Source organism: Hemiscyllium ocellatum, chromosome 6, assembly GCF_020745735.1.
Source record: "Hemiscyllium ocellatum isolate sHemOce1 chromosome 6, sHemOce1.pat.X.cur, whole genome shotgun sequence".
NCBI classification, from domain to species: Eukaryota; Metazoa; Chordata; class Chondrichthyes; order Orectolobiformes; family Hemiscylliidae; genus Hemiscyllium; species Hemiscyllium ocellatum.
The window spans coordinates 124,184,522-124,206,401 of record NC_083406.1 but is presented as its reverse complement, the minus strand read 5'-3'; the positions used below and the strand labels follow the sequence as shown (position 1 = coordinate 124,206,401).

Below are 21,880 nucleotides of genomic sequence, written 5' to 3'. Positions count from 1 at the left end.
CATGCTGTTCTCCAATCCAAGAGAGAGAGAGAGAGAGAGAGAGAGAGAGAGAGACGGGCACGGTGGTACAGTGGTTAGCACTGCTGCCTCGCAGCACCAGAGACCTGTCTGTGTGGAGGTTGCACATTCTCCCCGTGTCTGCGTGGGTTTCCTCCGGGTGCTCTGGTTTCCTCCCACAGTCCAAAAATGTGCAGGTCAGGGTGAATTGGCCATGCTAAATTGCCCATAGTGTTAGGTGAAGGGGTAAATGTAGGGGAATGGGTCTGGGTGGGTTGCGCTTTGGCGGGTCGGTGTGGACTTGTTGGGCCGAAGGGCCTGTTTCCACACTGTAAGTAATCTAATCTAATCTTAGAAGCTGGGGGTTTCACTGCTTTCAGAGTGTGCAGAGTACCCAGCACCAACTGCTGAAAGCTAAACCCCAATTCTGGGATCTGTGACAGCTTGACCCACCCATTCAGGCTGCTTCTATTGTTCTAACTTTTAATAAAACACACCCAAGGCCTCACAAGGTGTTTATCTTTTCATGGACTGCTCGCTACCTTCCCCCAATCTCTCTGTAAACGAAACTTGGACAGAACACACTTCTTACATCGACAGCACCATCATAGAGTCACGGCAGACTCCTGCCCCCTCACTCCATCCCTGCCCTCCCTGACCTTCAGTGACTCCTGAGTGACCTTACAATTCTCATCATGCTTTTCAAATCCCTTCATATCCCCCTCTGGCCCAACAACCTGCCCCCACCCTGTAACCTCCTCCCCTCCGATAATGCACCACCTCCTCACAGCTTCTTCCCTGCCCACAACCCACCCCCATAACCTCCTCCCTCCCCACAACCCACCCCCATAACCTGCTCCCTCCCCACAACCTGACCCCCCCACCCCCTGTAACCTCATCCCCACTACAACCCTCCAAGGTCTCTGTGCTCCTCAAACTCCTTCATTCCTGGGGCTAAAGGGAGTACAGGGATTGGGATGACATCAGAAACAGGGCACTGAGTTGGTTGATTGGATTGGGTGGGGAGCAGGCCTGATGGGCCCAATGGCCTATTTGCTTGTATTTCTCAGGAAGTCTATGCTTCCTGGTCACCATCTCCCATTTTAATCCCCACACCTTCAATGGCCATGTTTTTAGCTTCCCGAGTTGGAGTTTTGGAATTCCCTCCGCTCCTGTCAGTGTCTGTGCCACTGGATTCAGTGTTCCCAGGGTCTGAGTGCTAAACCCTGTCCTATAATGGTGCCCTGATGCACCTGTCCTCTGATACATTGGAAATATTGGATACAATATGTTGGATTAAAGGTGCTACTCAGATCGAAGTTGTTGTTGTTGTTGATGAACAGAGCCTCGGAGTGAGGTGTCAAGGAGTGATTCCAGTGTGGACAAATGAGAAATCCTCAATGTGCAGCTGTTTGATCAGACCCTCGGTTTCTCTCAGTCATTGTTGAAGGAAATCCACCTGATCCTCCACCCTCAGGAATGGAGGACTCTAAGCATCAGTGGGCTGAATGGCCTCAAATACTGTATCAATTCTGTACATTTGCACCAAGTTTCTTGAGTGTTGTTGGAGCTGCCCTCATCCAGGAAAGGGAGGTGTATTCCATGTGCCTTGTAGATGGTGGGGAGAGTCAGGAGGGGAGTTACTCGCTGCAGTATTTACCTACTGACCTGCTCTTGTAGCCACTGTGTTCATGTGGGGAGTTCAGTTGAGTTTCTGGTCAATGGTAAACCCCAGGATGTTGATAGTGAGCGACTCAGTGATGGTAACACCATTGAATATCAAGGGGCAGTGATTAGATATTCTTTCATTGCCTGGCATTGGTGTGGTGTGAATGTAATTTGCCACTTGTTGGCCCAAGCCTGGATATTGTCCGGATCTTCATGCATTTGAACACACGCTGCTTCACAATCTGAGGAGTGACAGATGGTGCTGAACATTGTGCGATTAATGGCAAACATCCTCACTTCTGACCTTATGATAGAGGGAAAATCTCCAGGGGAATTGATGGAGGGGGAATGTTGGAAAAATTCCTGGAGGACACCATCCAGCCTCGAGGGATATGTTAAAATAAACAGGGTGGATACAGGGGAGCAGGATGATGTAGTCTATAGGGATTTCCAAAGGGCATTTGATAAGGAATCAGATGGACGGTTCAGGCATAGAGTAAAAGCACAAGGTCTCAGCATGGATAGAGAGTAGGGCAGCATGTAGGAAAACAGCAGAGCCAGGATAAATGGCTGACAATGCCCAATGAGTGGAAGGCCACAAAGACTAGTGCTGGGGTTCTGACTAGCTCCAGACTGGAGCAATGATTTGTATAAAGGCTCTGAATGTGTTGTAGCTCCAGTTGAAACACAGTCATTTATAGTTCAACTGGTTGTGAGGATGATAGATCCTGCAGAGAAATAGTGACAGGTTCAGCAAGTGGGTAAACGGTTGGTAAATGAACAGCGATAGTGTCGAACTCTGACATTCCAACAGCTCTGGGTCCGACATCATGACTCAGTTAAAGCAGGTGATCAGGAAGAGGAATGGAGCTTATCGCAATGGGGATTGTATCTATAAACGGGGAGGACTTGTACAGTGCCTTGTGAGACTGCATTTAGAGAACAGTTTTAACTTCCAGACTTAAGGAGGTGGATACTGACATTGGGAGCAATTAAGAGGTGATTCCTTCCGTTGGCATTTTCTGAGGGAATGTTGGGCAGGTTGAGTCCGTATCCTGTGGAATTTGATGGATGAGGGGCTGATGTCACTATAACGTCTATGCTCTGTGATCCTGAGCTAATTGGGAGCACTGCTTTCTCTAGGTTCACTGGTCCCAGGAAAATAGGGTGGCACATTATCAGCCAGAATCTTATTGAGTGACAGAGCAGGCTTGATGGGCTGAGTAGCCTCCTCCTGCTCCAGTTGCTTCTGGTAACACACAGGGAGTTAGAAGGGGTTATGTCCCTGAGTCCATGATAATCCACCCAATCCACACAGAATTCCCACTGTCAGCCCTGAGCCTCAGCTCCAGGGTATATGTTCCCAATCCCACCTTCCCTGACTCCCCTCTGTCCTGAACCAGCCCGATGCAGAACTCAAACTCCCTCCCTCTTCATCCCCCACCCCCCTAATACCCCACCATGACCCTGTGACCCTAACCCCTGTATCTACCTCACCCTTACACACATATACACACCCACTCCCCCACACACACGCAGACACATACATACCCACCCCCACACACGCACCCACCCCCCATCCCCACACATGCACACACATACAAACCCTCACACACACCCACACACCGACACACCCACCCACATATATCCACCCGTACACACACACACGCACACCGACATACCCACCCATATACACAAACACACCCATATACACAAACACACCCACCTACATAGACACCCACACATACACACACACACATACACACCCTGAGATTGACCCCTGACCCCCAGGTTCCAGAAAGAAGTCAATTGATGATGACTCATTGATGAAATTGAGAAGCAACATTCTTTGACCCAGAGAGAATCATTGCAACACAAGGCAGCTGCGTGTTCACACTGATCTGTTTAATAGGCATCACACCAGCACGGGGCACAAAGTGATTCCACAATGTTCACAAACATCAAAACATCCCAAAACTTCAACTGTTCAAGGACAGGAACAACAGGAGGGGATCAGAGGCTGAGAGTCTGACAGGAACCAAACATTGGGTACTGACCTTCTGAACAGAGACAGCACCCATCATCCCCCACTCACCCCCCACCCACCCATCACTAACGAAACACTGGATAATTACTTTCTGAACAGAGACAGCACCCATTCACCTGAGGGCAAATTCCTTCTGCAACTGACTCCCCCACTACCCAATACTGCGCCCCCATTATCTGATATTCCATCCTCATTATCTGATACACTGTCCCAATTATCTGACGCTCTGCCCCCATTATCTGACAAGCCAGTGGAATTATCTGACAGTGTCCCCAATTTCCCCATTATCCGATACTCCATTCCCCATTATCCAATACCTCATCCCCTTTATCCAATATCCCGTCCCCATTATCCAATACAATTCCAATTATCCGATACTTCATCCCTAACATCCGTTACCCTCTACCCATTATCCGATTTTCTGTTCCAATTATCCAATACTCCACCCTCACTATCCGATACCCTGTTCCCATTATCCAATCCTCATCTCCATTATCTAATAACCTTTCCCGATTACCCAATACCCCGTCCCCATTATCCGATACCCCGTCCCCATTATCCCCATTATCCGATACCCTGTCCCCATTATCCCCATTATCCGATACCCTGTCCCCATTATCCCCATTACCCGATACCCCATCCCCATTATCCGATTACCCGTCCCCATTATCCCCATTATCCGATACCCTGTCCCCATTACCCGATACCCCATCCCCATTATCCGATTACCCGTCCCCATTATCCCCATTATCCGATACCCTGTCCCCATTACCCGATGCTCCATGCCTGTTGTTATATTTCAGTTGCTTTGTGTATATTTTATCAATGCTTCCCCCCCATCCCCAAGTTGGCCTGCTCTGGCAGCTGGTAGTGCCCAGATCACCAAGGGACAGGCTGCCCACTGCCCAGTTACTGGAGCATGGATATATCCTGTGAGTGAAGTGGGGTGTGTTGAGCTGGGGGCATGGTCAGACCCTGAGGCTCCGACTGGTCAGGTGAAACACACTGGGCTCTGTCTCCATGGTGCAGACATTGGGAAAGGGGCCTGGCAGCGGCTATAAACACGGGTCTGTGCGTTGGAGCATGAGGGAAGCACAAAGGCCAAGATAGTAAACCCCCTCAGAATGACTGAGGCCAGCTACACCACACAATGACCAGCAGCACATTGCAGGACAGCGCTGTACAATATCGAAAAACCCACGAGCATCGAGACCATCTGACATGAGCAAGAGGCTTGTAGTATCCATAGAAACACAGCAGCAACCAGCAGAATGCATCAACCACAGAGCACACTGCACTGTCACCATGACAACAACAAGTTAACTTGGTAAAGAGGGAGATTTCTGTGAATGGGGAGATTAATGACAGTCAACTCAGCCAGGAACTGGCTAACTGCCCCTAGCAAAGGTCAGAGAGACTCACACCTCGCCCTCTCTATGGTCAGGTTTGACTGGAGGTACTGTGTGCGGGGGGGGGGGGGGGTGAAAGGTCACAGTCTTGGTGAGTATGATCCACAGGAGATCCCCAGGGGAGGGGAAGGGGGAATGAGAGCAACGTCTCTGAACTGTCTTCACCCCACACAGCAATATCGGGGAAAATGATTGACTTTACTCTGGGGAGAGCGAGCCAGGCACAGCTTTGGGAATGGGGAATGGGAATGGGGAATGGGAGAATTCAGCACTTTGACCATCGGCAATTAGTGTTCCCCTTCCTCCTCCTTCACTGAGGGAGCGCCGCATTGTCGGAGGGTCAGTGCTGAGAGAGTGCTGCACTGTCAGAGGGTCCATGCTGATAGAGAGCTGCACTGTCAGAGGGTCAGTGCTCAGGGAGTGCTGCACTGTCAGATGGTCAGTGCTGAGGGAGAGCTGCTCTGTCAGAGGGTCAGTACTGAAGGAGTGCTGCACTGTCAGAGGGTCAGTGCTGAGAGAGCGCCGCACTGTCAGAGGGTCAGTGCTCAGGGAGTGCCGCACTGTCAGAGGGTCAGTGCTGAGGGAGCGCCGCACTGTTGGAGGATCAGTGCTGAGGGAGTGCCGCACTGTCGGAGGGTCAGTGCTGAGGGAGCGCCGCACTGTCAGAGGGTCAGTGCTGAGGGAGTGCTGCACTGTTGGAGGGTCAGTGCTGAGGGAGTGCCGCACTGTCGGAGGGTCAGTGCTGAGAGAGTGTTGCACTGTTGGAGGGTCAGTGCTGAGAGAGTGCTGCACTGTCGGAGGGTCAGTGCTGAGGGAGAGCTGCACTATCAGAGGGTCAGTGCTGAGGGAGTACGCACTGTCAGAGGGTCACTGCTGAGGGAGTGCTGCACTGTTGGAGGGTCAGTGCTGAGGGAGCGCCGCACTGTCGGAGGGTCAGTGCTGAGGGAGTGCTGCACTGTTGGAGGGTCAGTGCTGAGAGAGTGCTGCACTATCAGAGGGTCAGTGCTGAGGGAGTACGCACTGTCAGAGGGTCACTGCTGAGGGAGTGCTGCACTGTTGGAGGGTCAGTGCTGAGGGACCGCCGCACTGTCGGAGGGTCAGTGCTGAGAGAGTGCTGCACTGTTGGAGGGTCAGTGCTGAGGGAGTGGGCACTGTCGGAGGGTCAGTGCTGAGGGGGTTAAACTGAGGCTCTTTTAATCTACTCAGTTGCACTTATATGTTCCTGCTGATCCTCCAAGGAAATGTGTGGGGTCAGGGGGCTATCTCCCTGTTGTCCAGGTGAACGTTTGACTTTGGTCTAGAACAATCGAGAAGATTGTCTTTAACGGTGATGACGTTTGTGTGATCTTGCTGTGCATTTAGTGGTGGAGAGGGCTCAGTAGGGAGCACAGTTGGAGGTTTCCTGAGGTTGGAAAGGACTCTGCTGGAAACCAAAACCTCTCCAACCCTCAACCCCAACTTGGGCTGGAGTCCAACCCCTCAGACTCCCTCGCTGTCCAGGATGGGGTGGAGATCGGCAGGGTGGGGGAAGTGGTCAGTCAATGGTGGCCCTTCCCACTGCCCTCCCCAGATCACTCTGCTCAGCCAGACCCTCACCCACAAACTGGCCCACTGTGGGAGGGTGGGGGTGGTGAGAAACGCCACACTCAGTGAAATGAGCCACAGATTGGGGTTCAGTCGGGGTGGGGGTTGAAGGTCACAACACTCGATATAACAATCAGATCTTCAACCCCCTCACCCTCAATATCCTTGTGATGATGGACAAAGGGGGAGGGAATGACAGAGAAAAACAAGAGTGCAGCGATCAGGCTAAATGGATGTACGTGGGGGGAGGGGGTGGTGAGGCTGGGGGAGTAGTGAGGGAACGGTGGGTGGAGGGGCAGGAGGTGAGGAGGTGAGTGAGGGGCGAGGCAAGGTGGGGGAGGGCAATGTGAGGGGGCAGTAGCAGGGAGAAGAAGGGGGGTAGTGAGGTTCCAGTGAGGGGGGTGGGGGTTTGAGAGCAGAGGTCGGTGAGGGGCGTGGGGGATGGGAGCAGGGGTCGGTGGGGGGGGGGTGTGAGAGCAGGGGTCAACGAGGGGGTAGGGGTGAGAGCAGGGGTCAGTGAGGGGGTGGGGGGTGAGAGCAGGGGTCGGTGAGGGGGGGTGGGGATGTGAGAGCAGGGGTCAGTGAGGGGGGTGGAGGTGAGAGCAGGGTTCAGTGAGGGGGGGTGGGGGTGTGAGAGCAGGGGTCAGTGAGGGGGGTTGGGGTGAGAGCAGGGGTCGGAGAGGGGGGTGGGGTGTGAGAGCGGGGGTCGGTGAGGAGGTGGGGATTGAGAGCAGGGGTCAGTGAGGGGGTGGAGGTGTGAGAGCAGGGACCCGGCGTTTACGGGGGTCCCACGGTGCTGACGGTAGTGTAACTGAACTTGGACAGGGAGGTGCCCGTGGCTCCAGGTTCCTCATCGTGCTGTCGGAGGTGGGTGAAGGGGCGCAGGCAGTGGGCAAAGGTGCTGAGGAAAGCCTTACGGAACCTCTTGTTCATGAAGCAATAGACCAGCGGATTCACACAGGACGAGGTGTACGACAGCAGGTGGATGAAGGAGATGGGAGCTCCTGACAGGCGCCTGATGGCATTCTGATTGTCAAAGGCGCGCCACGTGTTGACGGTGTAGATGGGCATCCAGCAGATAAAGAACATGACCACGATGACAATCAGCATCCGGATCACCCGCTTCTTCGCCACCAGCTTGGACTCAGAGGCGTTGCTGCGAGCCCGGTCCAGTTTCGCACTGGAGCTGGGTGTCAGGGTCACCATCTCCATGGTATTCCTACGCTTCCCCACCTGCAGGTAGCAGCCGTCACTGTCCTCACTGTGTTCGAGGCAGGAGCCGGTGTCACCATTCACCTGGACTGCACACGGCAAATTCCCATCGGTTAGTGCAGACAATAACACAGGAGTCAGCAACATTCCTATCTCATTATTACTCAGAACAAAGGATGACTATCTCAATCAGCCATCAACTAGGAGCAGGAAGAGGCCATTCAGCCCATCAAGGCTAAAGTGAAGATGAGGGAGATTAGAGTGGTGCTGGAAAATTTACTGTATCCGTTTCTCCCGATGCTGTCTCCTCTACTTTGGGGAGACTGAACACCATCTCCGGGACACCTGCACCAGCCAACCACACCACATTTCAACTCCCCCTCCCACTCTGCCGAGGACATGGAGGTCCTGGGCCTCCTTCACCGCTGCTCCCTCACCACCCGACGCCTGGAGGAAGAACGCCTCATCTTCCGCCTCGGAACACTTCAACCTCAGGGCATCAATGTGGACTTCATCAGTTTCCTCATCTCCCCTCCCCCCACCTCACCTCAGTTCCAATCTTCCAGCTCTGCACCATCCTCATGACCTGTCCCACCTATCCATCTTCCTTCCCACCTATCCGCTCCACCCTCCCCTCTGACCTATCACCTTTATCCCCACCTCCATTCACATATTGCACTCTGAGCTGCCTTCTCCCCAGGCCCAGTCCCATTTATCTCTCCACCCCCGAGGCTCTCAGCCTCATTCCTGATGAAGGACTTTTGCCCGAAACGTCGATTTTCCTGCTCCTTGGTTGCTGCCTGACCTGCTGCGCTTTCCCAGCAACACTCTAATCTTGACGTCTGGCTCCTCAAGCCTGCTCCACCATTCAATAAGATCATGGCTGAACCTTTCATGGACTCAGCTCCACTTACCCATCCTCTCGCCATAACCCTTGATTCCTTTATTGTTTGAAACATTATCTATCTTAGCCTTAATAACATTTACTGAGGAAGCCTCAACTGCTTCCCTGGGCAGGGAATTCCACAGATTCCCAGCCATCTGGGTGAAGAAGTTCCCCCTCGGTCCAAGATCTGCTCCCCCTTATTTTGAGGCTATGCCCCCTAATTCTAGTCTCACCCGACAGTGGAAATATCCTCTCGCTGTGCCCTACTCAATGTCCCGTATAGTTCCAGCGTTGCTCTTGTAGACAATATCCTCTGCAGTGAGGGGAAGCTTCCATGTTCCTCCTTTACCACCTTTGCCAGCCATTCTGCCACTTTCTGGGATATTCACTGTGATGGTCTTCAACTCCTCGATCCCTCTCGATGTACTCCTGCCCCTGGCTTTGATTTCCCTCCCCAATTACATAACCCCCTTCTGCTCCCAACTGAATTGCATTTCCCACTTTTCTGTCCATTTCACGGAACCCCATCCCAATGATATTTTCCTGTAGTTCCCAGTTCCCTCTCCATGGTTAACTGCCCTGCCAGTTTCTGGACCATCTGTAAGATTCCTGATCATGTGTCCCACATTAAAGTCTAAATTATTAACAGATCCCATAAACAGCACAGCACCCAACAATGAGCCCAGTCAGAACCCACTCAAACTGTGTTCCGTTTGCAAACTGTCCACTGACTGTTACCCTGTGTTTCCTGTCACTGACCCAATGTTTTTTATTCATTCACAGGACGAGGGCATCGCTGGCCTACCCAGCGTTTATTGCCCATCCCTAATTACCCAGAGGGCACCCACATTGCTATGGGTCAGGAGTCACATGTAGACCAGAGCAGATAAGGATGGCAGTTTCCTTCCCTAAAGGACATTAGTGACCCACATGGGTTTTCCCAACAATCGATAATGGATTCGTGGTCACCAATTTTCTCTTAATTCCAGAATTGTTGAATTCAAGTTCCACTATCTGCTGTGGTGGGATATGAACCCAGGTCCCCAGAACGTTACCTGGGTCTCTGGATTAACAGTCCAGTGACAACACCACTGAGCCCATTTCCTTCCAATGTTGGATCCATCTGGTCCCTTTCCCCTGATTCTCAGACACGTTCATTTCTCTTCAGAATCTGCCATTTGAAACTTTGTCAAAAGCCTTCCTGAAGTCCATACAGACAACAGCACAAACCTCATCAATCCCCATTGCCACCCCCTCAAAAGACTCAACCAAATTAGACAGCGCAGGAGGGTAAAAACAATGTCTGCAGATGCTGGAAATCAGATTCTGGATTAGAGTGGTGCTGGAAAAGCACAGCAGGTCAGGCAGCATCCGAGGAGCAGGAAAATTGACATTTCGGGCAAAAGCCCTTCATCAGGATTCGGGACTGAATGGCCTTCTCTTGTTACTCCTCAAGTCAATGAGAGCTTTTTGAAAACAGCCTCAAATTATTCCCATTGCCTCAGCCGTCCCCACAGCCCTCTGCGAAATTTGCTGCAAATTATCAATACAATTCACTTTGAAAAAGTTCTGTTTGAGTCTGATTGCACCCCCCTCTTGGGCGATTCTGGGGAATTGTGTTGGCTGAATGGGTAGGATTGGTTTTAAGGCACATGGGAACTTGGTCAGGATTTAGGACTGAGATACACCCTTCAGCTCCTTCAACCCCACTCCCTGACCAATATCCCCCTGTAAGTCAGCCTCCTCATTCACTGTCCTCTCTCAGTGAAGAGACAACCCTCTTGAACTGAGATGAGGAGGAATTTCTTCAGCCAAGAGGGTGGAGAATCTGTGGAACTCATTGCCACAGAGGGCTGTGGAGGTCAAGTGATTGAGTGTGTGTGAGACAGAGACAGGTTCTTGATAGGTAAAGGGGGTCAAGGGTCACAGGGAGAAGGCAAGAGAATGGGGTTGAGAAACTTATCAGCCGTGATCGAATGGTGGAGCAAACTTAATGGGCTGAATGGCCTCTCTCTGCACCTGAGATCTTATTTTATAAAGTTCTGCCTCATGTCGCTTCAGTAAAAAGGAGATTCAAACCTTTGGTTTCCTTTCTTTGGTCCATCTCAAACTGGATTCCCCTGTAGAGCTCCCTGGAGATCAGTCCATACGCGGTAGCCATGACCACTCCCGGCAGGAAGAAGAGGATAAATAACAGGAACACGTACCTGGAATAGAGAGTGAGGAATTAGCATCGTCAGTCCCCCAGGAAGCAGTTCAGCAGTCACCCTGATTTCCTCTGAAGCAGCAACTCTTGAGGGCACATGTTAATGAGGGAGACGGAGAGGGTTAGGGAGGGAATTCCATAGCTCGGAACCCCAGCAGCTCAGGGCTTGGCACCCAGGTTGACATTTTATTTATTCACAGGATGTGGGCATCAGTGAAGTGAGCAGGATTGATGTTGGGCTGGGCTAGGCTGGACAAACACTAGGTTATTTGAAATCACAAGCTTTCGGAGTACTTCCCCTTCATCAGTGACAACAGCAGCATCCACTCCCCATCGGATTTCCTTTGACTGGAGTGCCTTGCTAGCTTATTCCCAAGGGGTCACCCATATTGCTGTGGTCTGGAGTCACGTGTAGGTCAGATCGGGTAAGGACGGCCGATTTCCCTCCCTAAAGGGGTGGCACGATGGGTCAGTGGTTAGCACTGCTGCCTCACAGGTTCAATTCCCGCCTCAGGCGACTGTCTGGGTGGAGTTTGCACATTCTCCCCGTGTCTGCGTGGGTGTCCTCCGGGCGCTCCAGTTTCCACCCACAATCCAACCTAAAGAGAGAGCTCAGAAGAGCCAGGAGGAGACATGAGAAGATGTTGGCAGAAAGGATCAGGATAAACCCTAAGGCTTTCTATAGGTACTTAAGGAATAAAAGAATGACGAGAGTAAGATTAGGGCCAATCAAGGATAGTAGTGGGAAGTTGTGTGTGGAGTCAGAGGAGATAGGGGAAGCACTTAATGAATATTTTTCAACAGTACTCACTCTAGAAAATGACAATTTTGTTGAGGAGAATACGGAGATACAGGCTACTAGACTAGGTGGGATTGAGGTTCACAAGGAAGAGGTATTAGAAATCCTGCAGAGTGTGAAAATAGATAAGTCCCCTGGGCTGGATGGGATTTATCCTGGGATCCTCTGGGAAGCCAGGGAGGAGATTGCCGTGCCTTTGGCATTGATCTTTAAATCATCATTGTCTACAGGAATAGTGCCCGAGGACTGGAGGATAGCAAATGTGGTTCCCCTGTTCAAGAAGGGGAGCAGAGACAACCCTGATAATTATAGACCAGTGAGCCTTACTTCAGTTGTTGGTAAAGTGTTGGAAAAGGTTATAAGAGATAGGATTTATAATCATCTAAAAAAGAATAATTAGATTAGGGATAGTCAGCACGGTTTTGTGAAGGGTAGGTCGTGTCTCACAAATCTTATTGAGTTCTTTGAGAAGGTGACCAAACAGGTAGATGAGAGTAAAGTGTTTGATGTGGTGTATATGGATTTCAGCAAGGCGTTCGATAAGGTTCCCCACAGCAGGCTATTGTACAAAATGCAGAGAAATAGGATTGTGGGAGATATAGCAGTTTGGATCAGTAATTGGCTTGCTGAAAGATGACAGAAGGTGGTGGTTGATGGGAAATGTTCATTCTGGAGTCCAGTTAACAGGGTGTACCAAAAGGGTCAGTGTTGAGTCCACTGCTGTTCGTCATTTTTATAAACGACCTGGATGAGGGCGTAGAATGCTGGGTTAGTAAATTTGCAGATGACACTAAGGTCGGTGGAGTTGTGGATAGTGACGAAGGATGTTGTAGGTAACAGAGAGACATAGATAAGCTGCAGAGCTGGGCTGAGAGGTGGCAAATGGAGTTTAATGTGGACAAGTGTGAGGTGATTCACTTTGGTCGGAGTAATCAGAATGCAAAGTACTGGGCTAATGGTAAGATTCTTGGCAGTGTAGATGAGCAGAGAGATCTCAGGTCCAGGTACACAGATCCTTGAAAGCTGCCACTCAGGTTGACAGGGTTGTTAAGAAGGCATACAGTGTTTTAGCTTTTATTAATAGAGGGATTGAGTTCCGGAACCATGAGGTTATGCTGCAGCTGTACAAAACTCTGGTGCGGCCGCACTTGGAGTATTGTGTACAGTTCTGGTCACTGCATTATAAGAAGGATGTGGAAGCTTTGGAAAGGGTGCAGAGGAGATTTACTAGGATGTTGCCTGGTATGGAGGGAAGGGCTTACGAGGAAAGGCTGAGGGACTTGAGGCTGTTCTTGTTAGAGAGAAGAAGGTTGGGAGGTGACTTAATAGAGACATACAAGATAATCAGAGGGTTAGATAGGGTGGACAGGGAGAGCCTTTTTCCAAGTATGGGGACGGTGAGCATGAGGGGGCATAGCTTTAAATTGAGGGGTGATAGATAAAGGACAGATGTCAGAGGTAGTTTCTTTACTAGAGTAGTAAGGGTATGGAATGCTTTGCCTGCAAAGGTAGTAGATTTGCCAAGTTTAAGTACATTTAAGTCGTCATTGGACAGGCAAATGGACGTACATGGAATAGTGTAGGTGGGATGGGCTTCAGATTGGTATGACAGGGCAGCGCAACATCGAGGGCCGAAGGGCTTGTACTGCGCTGTAATGTACTATGTTCTATGATGTGCAGGTTTGGTGAATTGGCCATGGGAAATTGCGAATGTGTTCAGGGATGTGCAGGTTAGGTGCATTAGTCAGGGGTAAATGTAGGGTACTCTTCAGAGGGTCGGTGTGGACTTGATGGGCCAAAGGGCCTGTTTCCATACTGTAGGGAATCTAATCTAATCTAAAGGACATCAGTGAACAACCACAATCATGTAAATCCAGATTCTTGTTGAATTTAAACTCCCCCATCCTGCCATCATGGGATTTGAACCCAGGTCCCCAAAACATCCAGGCTTCAGTGAAATTATCAACGGGTAACCAGCCCTCTCGGGACAGGTTTAAAATCAGGGAAGGCGTGAGAGAGGCTGGAACTGTGCCTGGCCTGGAGTGATTCAGCTCGGAAGAGACACTCGATATACTGGAACTGTTCCCTTACCAGCAGCGAAGGCGAAGGGGGTGGGAATTGAAGTGTACCAAGTTAGGAAGGGCCTGGATAGGGGGAGAAACATTCCCCAGAGCAGGATGTTCAATAGCCAGGGGGCACTGTTTTAGGGTAAGGAGTAGGAGATTTAGAGGAAATTTAAGGAAAGTTATTTTCACCCAGAGGATAGTGGGTATCTAGAACTAACTGCCCAAAAAGGTTGGAGAGGCAGGAACCATCAAGATATTCAAAAATATTTCAGTGAGCCACAGGGTAATGGCCAATTGTAGGAAAATGGGATTGGGTGGATGTTGATTGACTGACATGGACACAATGGGTCAAAGGGGGTCTTCAATTAGCAATAGAGAGACACGGAATCAGACAGCAGAAATAGACCTTTCTGTCCAACTCTTCCACGCTGACCAAGTTTCCCAAACTAATCTAAACTAAACTGGTCCATATCCCTCTAAACCTGTCCAAATGTCTTTAAACACTGTAACTATACTCACATGCACCACTTCCTCTGGCAGTTCATTCCACATATAACCCACATTCTGTGTGAAAATGTTGCCCCTCAGGTCCCTTTTAAATCTTTCTCCACTCACTGTAAAATTATGCCCCTCCCTTATCCTGGGGAAAACATCTTTGCTAGTCATCTTATCAATGACGCTCATGATTTTATAAATCTCTATAAGGTCACCTCTCAACCTCCTACACTCTGTGTAAAAGTCTCAGCCTATCCAGCCTCTCCCTATAACTCAAACCCTCCAGTCCTGGTAACATCCTGGTAAATTGTTTCAGAACCCTCTCCAATTTAATAATATCCTTCCTGCAGCAGGGTAACCAGAACTGTACACAGTACTCCAGAAGATGCCTCACCAATGTCCTGTACAACCTCAACGTGACATCCCAACAACTAGACTCAATGTCTGAGCAATGAAGGCTAGTGTGCTAAATGCCTTCTTAACCATCCTGTCTCCCTGTGATGCAACTTTCAGAGAATTATGTACTGAACCTCTAGCTCTCTCTGTTCAACAGCACTACCCTAGGCCTCACCGTTAATTATATAAGCCGTGCTCCTGTCTGTTTCATCAAAATGCAGCACCTTACATTTATCCAAATTCAACTCCATCTGCCCCTCCTCAGCCCATTGGCCCAATTAATCAAGGTCATGTCGTAATCTTTGATAACCTTCTTCACTGCCCCCATCCTGCCAATTTTGGTGTCATCTGTAAACTTAATAACCGTGCTGCCTAAATTTTCATCCAAATCATTTACATAAACGACATAAAAGAGGACCCAGAACCCATCCCTGTGGAACACTTCTGGTCACAGCCTCCACCCTGTGCAGGGGGTGGGGATGGCGGGTGCGAAGGAAACTGGATTAGGAGTGCATTAGGAAAGGGGGCTGCTGGGTTTGGGATGACTGAGAGTTCGGAGGGTGGACTGTGAGAGATTCATGGGGTTGGACAGTAGCAGCTCCCTGTCTCAAAGTTCCTTACCAGGCTTGTTGCACGTGTTTGCTTGGCCAGGTCAGTCGGCAGTTGTGAGCTCTGCTCCTGTCGGCCTTGAGGAAGGGGTGCAGCAGATTGTAGACGGGATATGGGATCATGATGACAATGGACAAAAGCCAGGTGATGGCGATGACACGGTAAGCGTGGGAGCGAGTCTGCCAGACGCGGGATTTCAGTGGGTTACAGATAGCACTGTATCGCTCAATAGCGATAGCCACCAGACTGAAGGTGGAGACACTGACCGAGATTCCTGTAAAAAGACACTCAGCGTCAACCTCTGGGAAAATGAAACCTCGAACAGCGACCAGATTCCAAGGCAACACTGCCCACACCACACCCACAGGCAGAGTACTTAATCTCGCCTCCACTTCACACCCCCTCTCCCTCCCACTCCCCATCCCATTCCACCCCCAACCCTATCCACACCCCATCCTCCCTCTCCTCCTGCTGTCCCTGTCCTGGGGGGGGGGGCGGGGAGGACAGTGTAGAGGGAGCTTTACTCTGTATCTAACCCCATGCTGTCCCTGTCCTGGGAGTGTTTGATGGGGGACAGTGTTTAGCAATGTAAGTATTTATTGAGGGGGATTGAGGCTGTTATTGAGCCAGGGTTAGGTTGTTATTGAGGGAGTTTGAGGCTGTTATTGAGGGTGGTTGAGGCTGTTATTGAGGGGAGTTTGAGGCTGTTATTGAGGGGAGTTTGAGGCTGTTATTGAGGGGAGTTTGAGGCTGTTACTGAGGGGTTTGGGGCTCAATAACAGCCTCAATTCCCTCAATAACAGCCTCAAACTCCCCTCAATAACAGCCTCAAACTCCCTCAATAACAGCCTCAAATTCCCTCAAGGGGCATTTGAGGCTGTTATTGAGGGTGGTTTGAGGCTGTTATTGAGGGAGTTTGAGGCTGTTGTTGAGGTGGTTTGAGGCTGTTATTGAGGGTGGCTGAGGCTGTTATTGAGGGGAGTTTGAGGCTGTTATTGAGGGTGGTTGAGGCTGTTATTGAGGGGAGTTTGAGGCTGTTATTGAGGGGAGTTTGAGGCTGTTATTGAGGGTGGTTGAGGCTGTTATTGAGGGTGGTTGAGGCTGTTATTGAGGGGGTTTGAGGCTGTTATTGAGAGGAGTTTGAGGCTGTTATTGAGGAGGTTTGAGGCTGTTATTGAGGGAGTTTGAGGCTGTTATTCAGGAAGTTTGAGGCTGTTATTGAGGGTGGTTGAGGCTGTTATTGAGGGAGTTTGAGGCTGTTATTGAGGGTGGTTGAGGCTGTTATTGAGGGGGTTTGAGGCTGTTATTGAGGGAGTTTGAGGCTGTTATTGAGGGAGTTTGAGGCTGTTATTGAGGAAGTTTGAGGCTGTTATTGAGGGAGTTTGAGGCTGTTATTGAGGAGATTTGAGGCTGTTATTGAGGGAGTTTGAGGCTGTTACTGAGGGAGTTTGAGGCTGTTATTGAGGGTGGTTGAGGCTGTTATTGAGGGGAGTTTGAGGCTGTTATTGAGGGTGGTTGAGGCTGTTATTGAGGGAGTTTGAGGCTGTTATTGAGGGAGTTGTTAATTTGAGGAAGGTGTTGATCATTAAGGAAAGCTCATGAAGTTGTTGAACTGTCAGAAGTTGATTGGTTCCTCTATATTCCAGAGAGAAGGAAATCTGCCAGTTCTGTGTGGTCTGGCCCAGATCCCATTCCTGAGACTCAGCACGGGCTTTAATTCAACACAACCCCCATGGAATCACTGACCTTCACCCAAGTCAAAACACACACACACCCGCACAGAGACACACACACACTTACACTCACACACACTTAGAGACAGACACACACACAGAGGCTCCGACTGGTCAGGTGAAACACACTGGGCTCTGTCTCCATGGTGCAGACATTGGGAAAGGGGCCTGGCAGCGGCTATAAACACGGGTCTGTGCGTTGGAGCATGAGGGAAGCACAAAGGCCAAGATAGTAAACCCCCTCAGAATGACTGAGGCCAGCTACACCACACAATGACCAGCAGCACATTGCAGGACAGCGCTGTACAATATCGAAAAACCCACGAGCATCGAGACCATCTGACATGAGCAAGAGGCTTGTAGTATCCATAGAAACACAGCAGCAACCAGCAGAATGCATCAACCACAGAGCACACTGCACTGTCACCATGACAACAACAAGTTAACTTGGTAAAGAGGGAGATTTCTGTGAATGGGGAGATTAATGACAGTCAACTCAGCCAGGAACTGGCTAACTGCCCCTAGCAAAGGTCAGAGAGACTCACACCTCGCCCTCTCTATGGTCAGGTTTGACTGGAGGTACTGTGTGCGGGGGGGGGGGGGGGGGTGAAAGGTCACAGTCTTGGTGAGTATGATCCACAGGAGATCCCCAGGGGAGGGGAAGGGGGAATGAGAGCAACGTCTCTGAACTGTCTTCACCCCACACAGCAATATCGGGGAAAATGATTGACTTTACTCTGGGGAGAGCGAGCCAGGCACAGCTTTGGGAATGGGGAATGGGAATGGGGAATGGGAATGGGGAATGGGAATGGGGAATGGGAATGGAGAATGGGAGAATTCAGCACTTTGACCATCGGCAATTAGTGTTCCCCTTCCTCCTCCTTCACTGAGGGAGCGCCGCATTGTCAGAGGGTCAGTGCTGAGAGAGTGCTGCACTGGCAGAGGGTCAGTGCTGAGGGAGTGCCGCACTATCGGAGAGTCAGTGCTGAGGGAGTGCCGCACTGTCAGAGGGTCCATGCTGATAGAGAGCTGCACTGTCAGAGGGTCAGTGCTCAGGGAGTGCTGCACTGTCAGATGGTCAGTGCTGAGGGAGAGCTGCACAGAGACACACACACACTTACACTCACACACACTTAGAGACAGACACACACACAGAGACACACACACACACATAGACATACACACACAAATGCCCACGCATATAGAGACACATACACACTCCCCACACACAGGTGAACACACACACACAGACACAAATACTCACATATACTCTCAGAGACACACATAAACACTCCCCACACACAGGAACACACACACACACACACACACAAATACTCACACATACTCACAGAGACACACACACTCCCCACACACAGGCACACACACACACACACACACACACAGACACAAATACTCACACATACTCACAGAGACACACACACACACTCCCCACACACAGGCACACACACACACACAGACACAAATACTCACACATACTCACAGAGACACACACACACACTCCCCACACACAGACACACAGACACAAATACTCACACATACTCACAGAGACACACACACACACTCCCCACACACAGGCACACACACACACACACAGACACAAATACTCACACATACTCACAGAGACACACATAAACACTCCCCACACACAGGCACACACACACACACACACACACAATCACAGCTCGGCAGAATTTCTGAAACCATTTTTTTTAAGCAGAGTGAAAGTTCCTGCAGCGACGATGGAGCTTGTTTGCACTGGAACAGCATTTACTTGCTTTTCATTTGGAAATTCAGGAATTGATTTTTTTTGGCTTCAGGCAGACACCCATAAACTGGAAAGGTGTTGGGTTCAGTTCACCAAAGTCCTGGTTGAAGTTCAGAGTAATAACAATATGTTGGAAAAATTTGGAGCAGTCTGCAGGGGAGCTTCCTCAGATCAGATGTAAGGACAGACCATCCTGGTGAAAGCAGTTAGTTCAGAACAATTGATCAACTCAGTAAAAGAGTTTGAGTTATAAATTCAAGACCAGAGGTGTTTGGTTAGAACCATGAAAAAGTTATTTGAAGCTAAGAAGATTTAAGCTCTAAGGAAGGGTCACTCATCCGGAAATGTTAACTTTTATCTCTCTCCACATGTGTTGCCAGACCTGCTGAGCTTTTCCAGCACAATCTTTTTATTTGAGTGTGTAAAGGTTAAATTTGGTTGTGTGAATAATCAAAGAAGAGGATATCAAGCTCTCAAGACCAGGAATTGAATGAAACCATGAATTAAAACTGATAGATATGATAGGGAAGGTATCTCTCTGGTATCCGAATATTGTAGAATGACGGGTATTGGTTAGATGATTTTGTTCTGCCAACTGTTTCAAAATATTTCAAATTCTTTTATATGTAAATGGTTTGTTTTTTTTTAATCTTCATTTCTTTTGTGAAATAAACTTCTGTTTTATTGTGAAAAACACATTGTGTATTTGTGTTTCAGGGAGGGACCAGCACGTTAATATAAAGGCAAACAAAATATGATCCAGTAAGCAAGGTTTCAATCTGACCATCATGACACACACTCACACACACACACACACACACACACACACTCACTCTCTCTCTCACACACACACACCACATACACACACACACACACACACACTCACTCTCTCTCACACACACACACACCACATACACTCACACACACAGAGCACACACACACAGACACACATACATACAGAGATACACAGACACACAGAGCACACACACACACATAGCACACAGACAGACACACATACACACAGAGACAGACAGACACACAGAGCACACACACAGACATGCACACAGACACAAACACACACACACAGACACACACACACACACACAAACACAGTGACACAGAGTGATGTATACAAACTGACATACACAGACACACACACACACACACACACACACAAAGAAACACATTCCCCGTGAGTCTATATTCCTGCTCCCACACTCAGGTTGAGAGGTGAGCTGTCGCTTACCCATGAAATACGCGGTGATCTTACACATGGCCTGCCCAAAGATGAAGTCTCCCAGCAGGTTGGGGATGAGAGTGAATGGCATACAGAAAACTGCCACCATCAGATCACTCAGGGCCAGTGAGAGCAGGAAAGAGTTGGTGACTGTCCGCAATCTCTTGTTGAGAATCAGCACCAAAATAACCATCATATTGCCGAAAACACTCAGGAGGAAGATGATCGAGTAGAGCAGGATTCGGACGGTGTAATCAAGGTCTGCAAAGACAAACAAGAACCAGGAATCAAACAGCTCATTCGAAACAGAAGACAGTGACAGGAAGCTAACAGAGCCTCCTCAGCCCAATGGGATAATTCACCATCAAACACCAAACCCACTACCTCCCAGCTGCTGCAGCTACCCCGTGAACACAACCCTGACCTTGACCCTCACTTGCAGAAACCAACTGCAAGCACAGCAAGATCCCAGGCATAGTGCTGCTTTCCCCATTGTCAGCGGTAACCATTGACCAACTCTTCCTCAATCATTGCCGCAGGAACCTGAGACCAGAGACCATTCAGCCCCTTGAGACTGCTGTGCCGTTCCAGTTCATGGCAGAATGCCAACATGAACACCACATTGCCACCTGAAACCCACACCGACTTCATCTGTCCTTCCCACTGGCTGAGAAAGGCAGCCAACCAAATTAAAGAGCCGTTACACTCTGTCCCACCCACTTCTGTCGGGCAGAAGATATAAAACTCTGAATACAGGTACAAACAGATGCGAGAGCTACTTCTTCCCTGTTGTTATCAGAGTTTTGAATGGCCCTCTTATAGGTTAATTCTGATCTCTCTCTGCACCTTCTCGACAGCTAGAACACGGTTTTCCTCACTTGGCCACACTCTGATGCACTCTTACAGGACAGTCTGCCTGTGTAGCACGTACCTCGGGACATGTGAATAAATCAATCCCTATCAAACTAAAGTATCAGACTGAAACCCATCAACATTAGGCTTATTAATGTTGAAGGACTGAGCTTTCACAGCAAGAGGTCATTGGAAACATTCACCCCCCTCTCAGTGAAGATGTTCCTCCACATCCCAGTTACACATGGTCCATCCCTTAATCAACACTGACCTTCCAGCAGTGTGGCACTCCCTCAGCACAGAGTCTCCGACAGTGCAGCACTCCCTCAGCACTGACCCTCCGACAGTGCGGCACTCCCTCAGTACTGACCCTACGACAGTGCGTCACTCCCTCAGCACTGACCCACCAACAGTGCGGCACTCCCTCAGCACTGACCCTCTGACAGTGCGGCACTCCCTCAGCACTGACCCTACGACAGTGTAGCACTCCCTCAGCACTGACCCTCTGACAATGCGGCGCTCCCTCAGCACTGACCTGCCGACAGTGCGGCACTCCCTCAATACTGACCCTCCGACAGTGCAGCACTCCCTCAGCACTGACCCTCCAACAGTGCGGCACTCCCTCAACACTGACCCTCCAACAGTGTGGCACTCCCTCAAACTGACCCTCCAACAGTGCGGCATTCCCTCAGCACTGACCCTCTGACAGTGCGGCACTCCCTCAGCACTGACCCTACAACAGTGCGGCACTCCCTCAGCACTGACCCTACGACAGTGCAGCACTCCCTCAGCACTGACCCTCTGACAATGTGGCGCTCCCTCAGCACTGACCTGCCGACAGTGCGGCACTCCCTCAATACTGACCCTCCGACAGTGCAGCACTCCCTCAGCACTGACC

The 21,880-nt window shown here is 49.9% G+C and overlaps 1 protein-coding gene across 1 annotated transcript in view; it reads right to left on the bottom strand.

Annotated features, from left to right (window-relative positions):
* Positions 1-7,399: 7,399 nt before the first annotated feature.
* The window catches only part of LOC132816913 (cholecystokinin receptor-like), a 36,329-nt gene continuing 21,848 nt past the window's right edge, over positions 7,400-21,880 (bottom strand). Inside the window, exons 2-6 of the mRNA XM_060826934.1 lie at positions 20,140-20,391; positions 15,387-15,648; positions 10,883-11,010; positions 8,850-8,858; positions 7,400-8,006 (exon numbers count right to left, since the gene is read on the bottom strand). Coding sequence (XP_060682917.1) covers positions 7,483-8,006; positions 8,850-8,858; positions 10,883-11,010; positions 15,387-15,648; positions 20,140-20,391 — 1,175 coding nt within the window. The 3' untranslated portion in view covers positions 7,400-7,482. The remainder of the gene's footprint in view (positions 8,007-8,849; positions 8,859-10,882; positions 11,011-15,386; positions 15,649-20,139; positions 20,392-21,880) is intronic.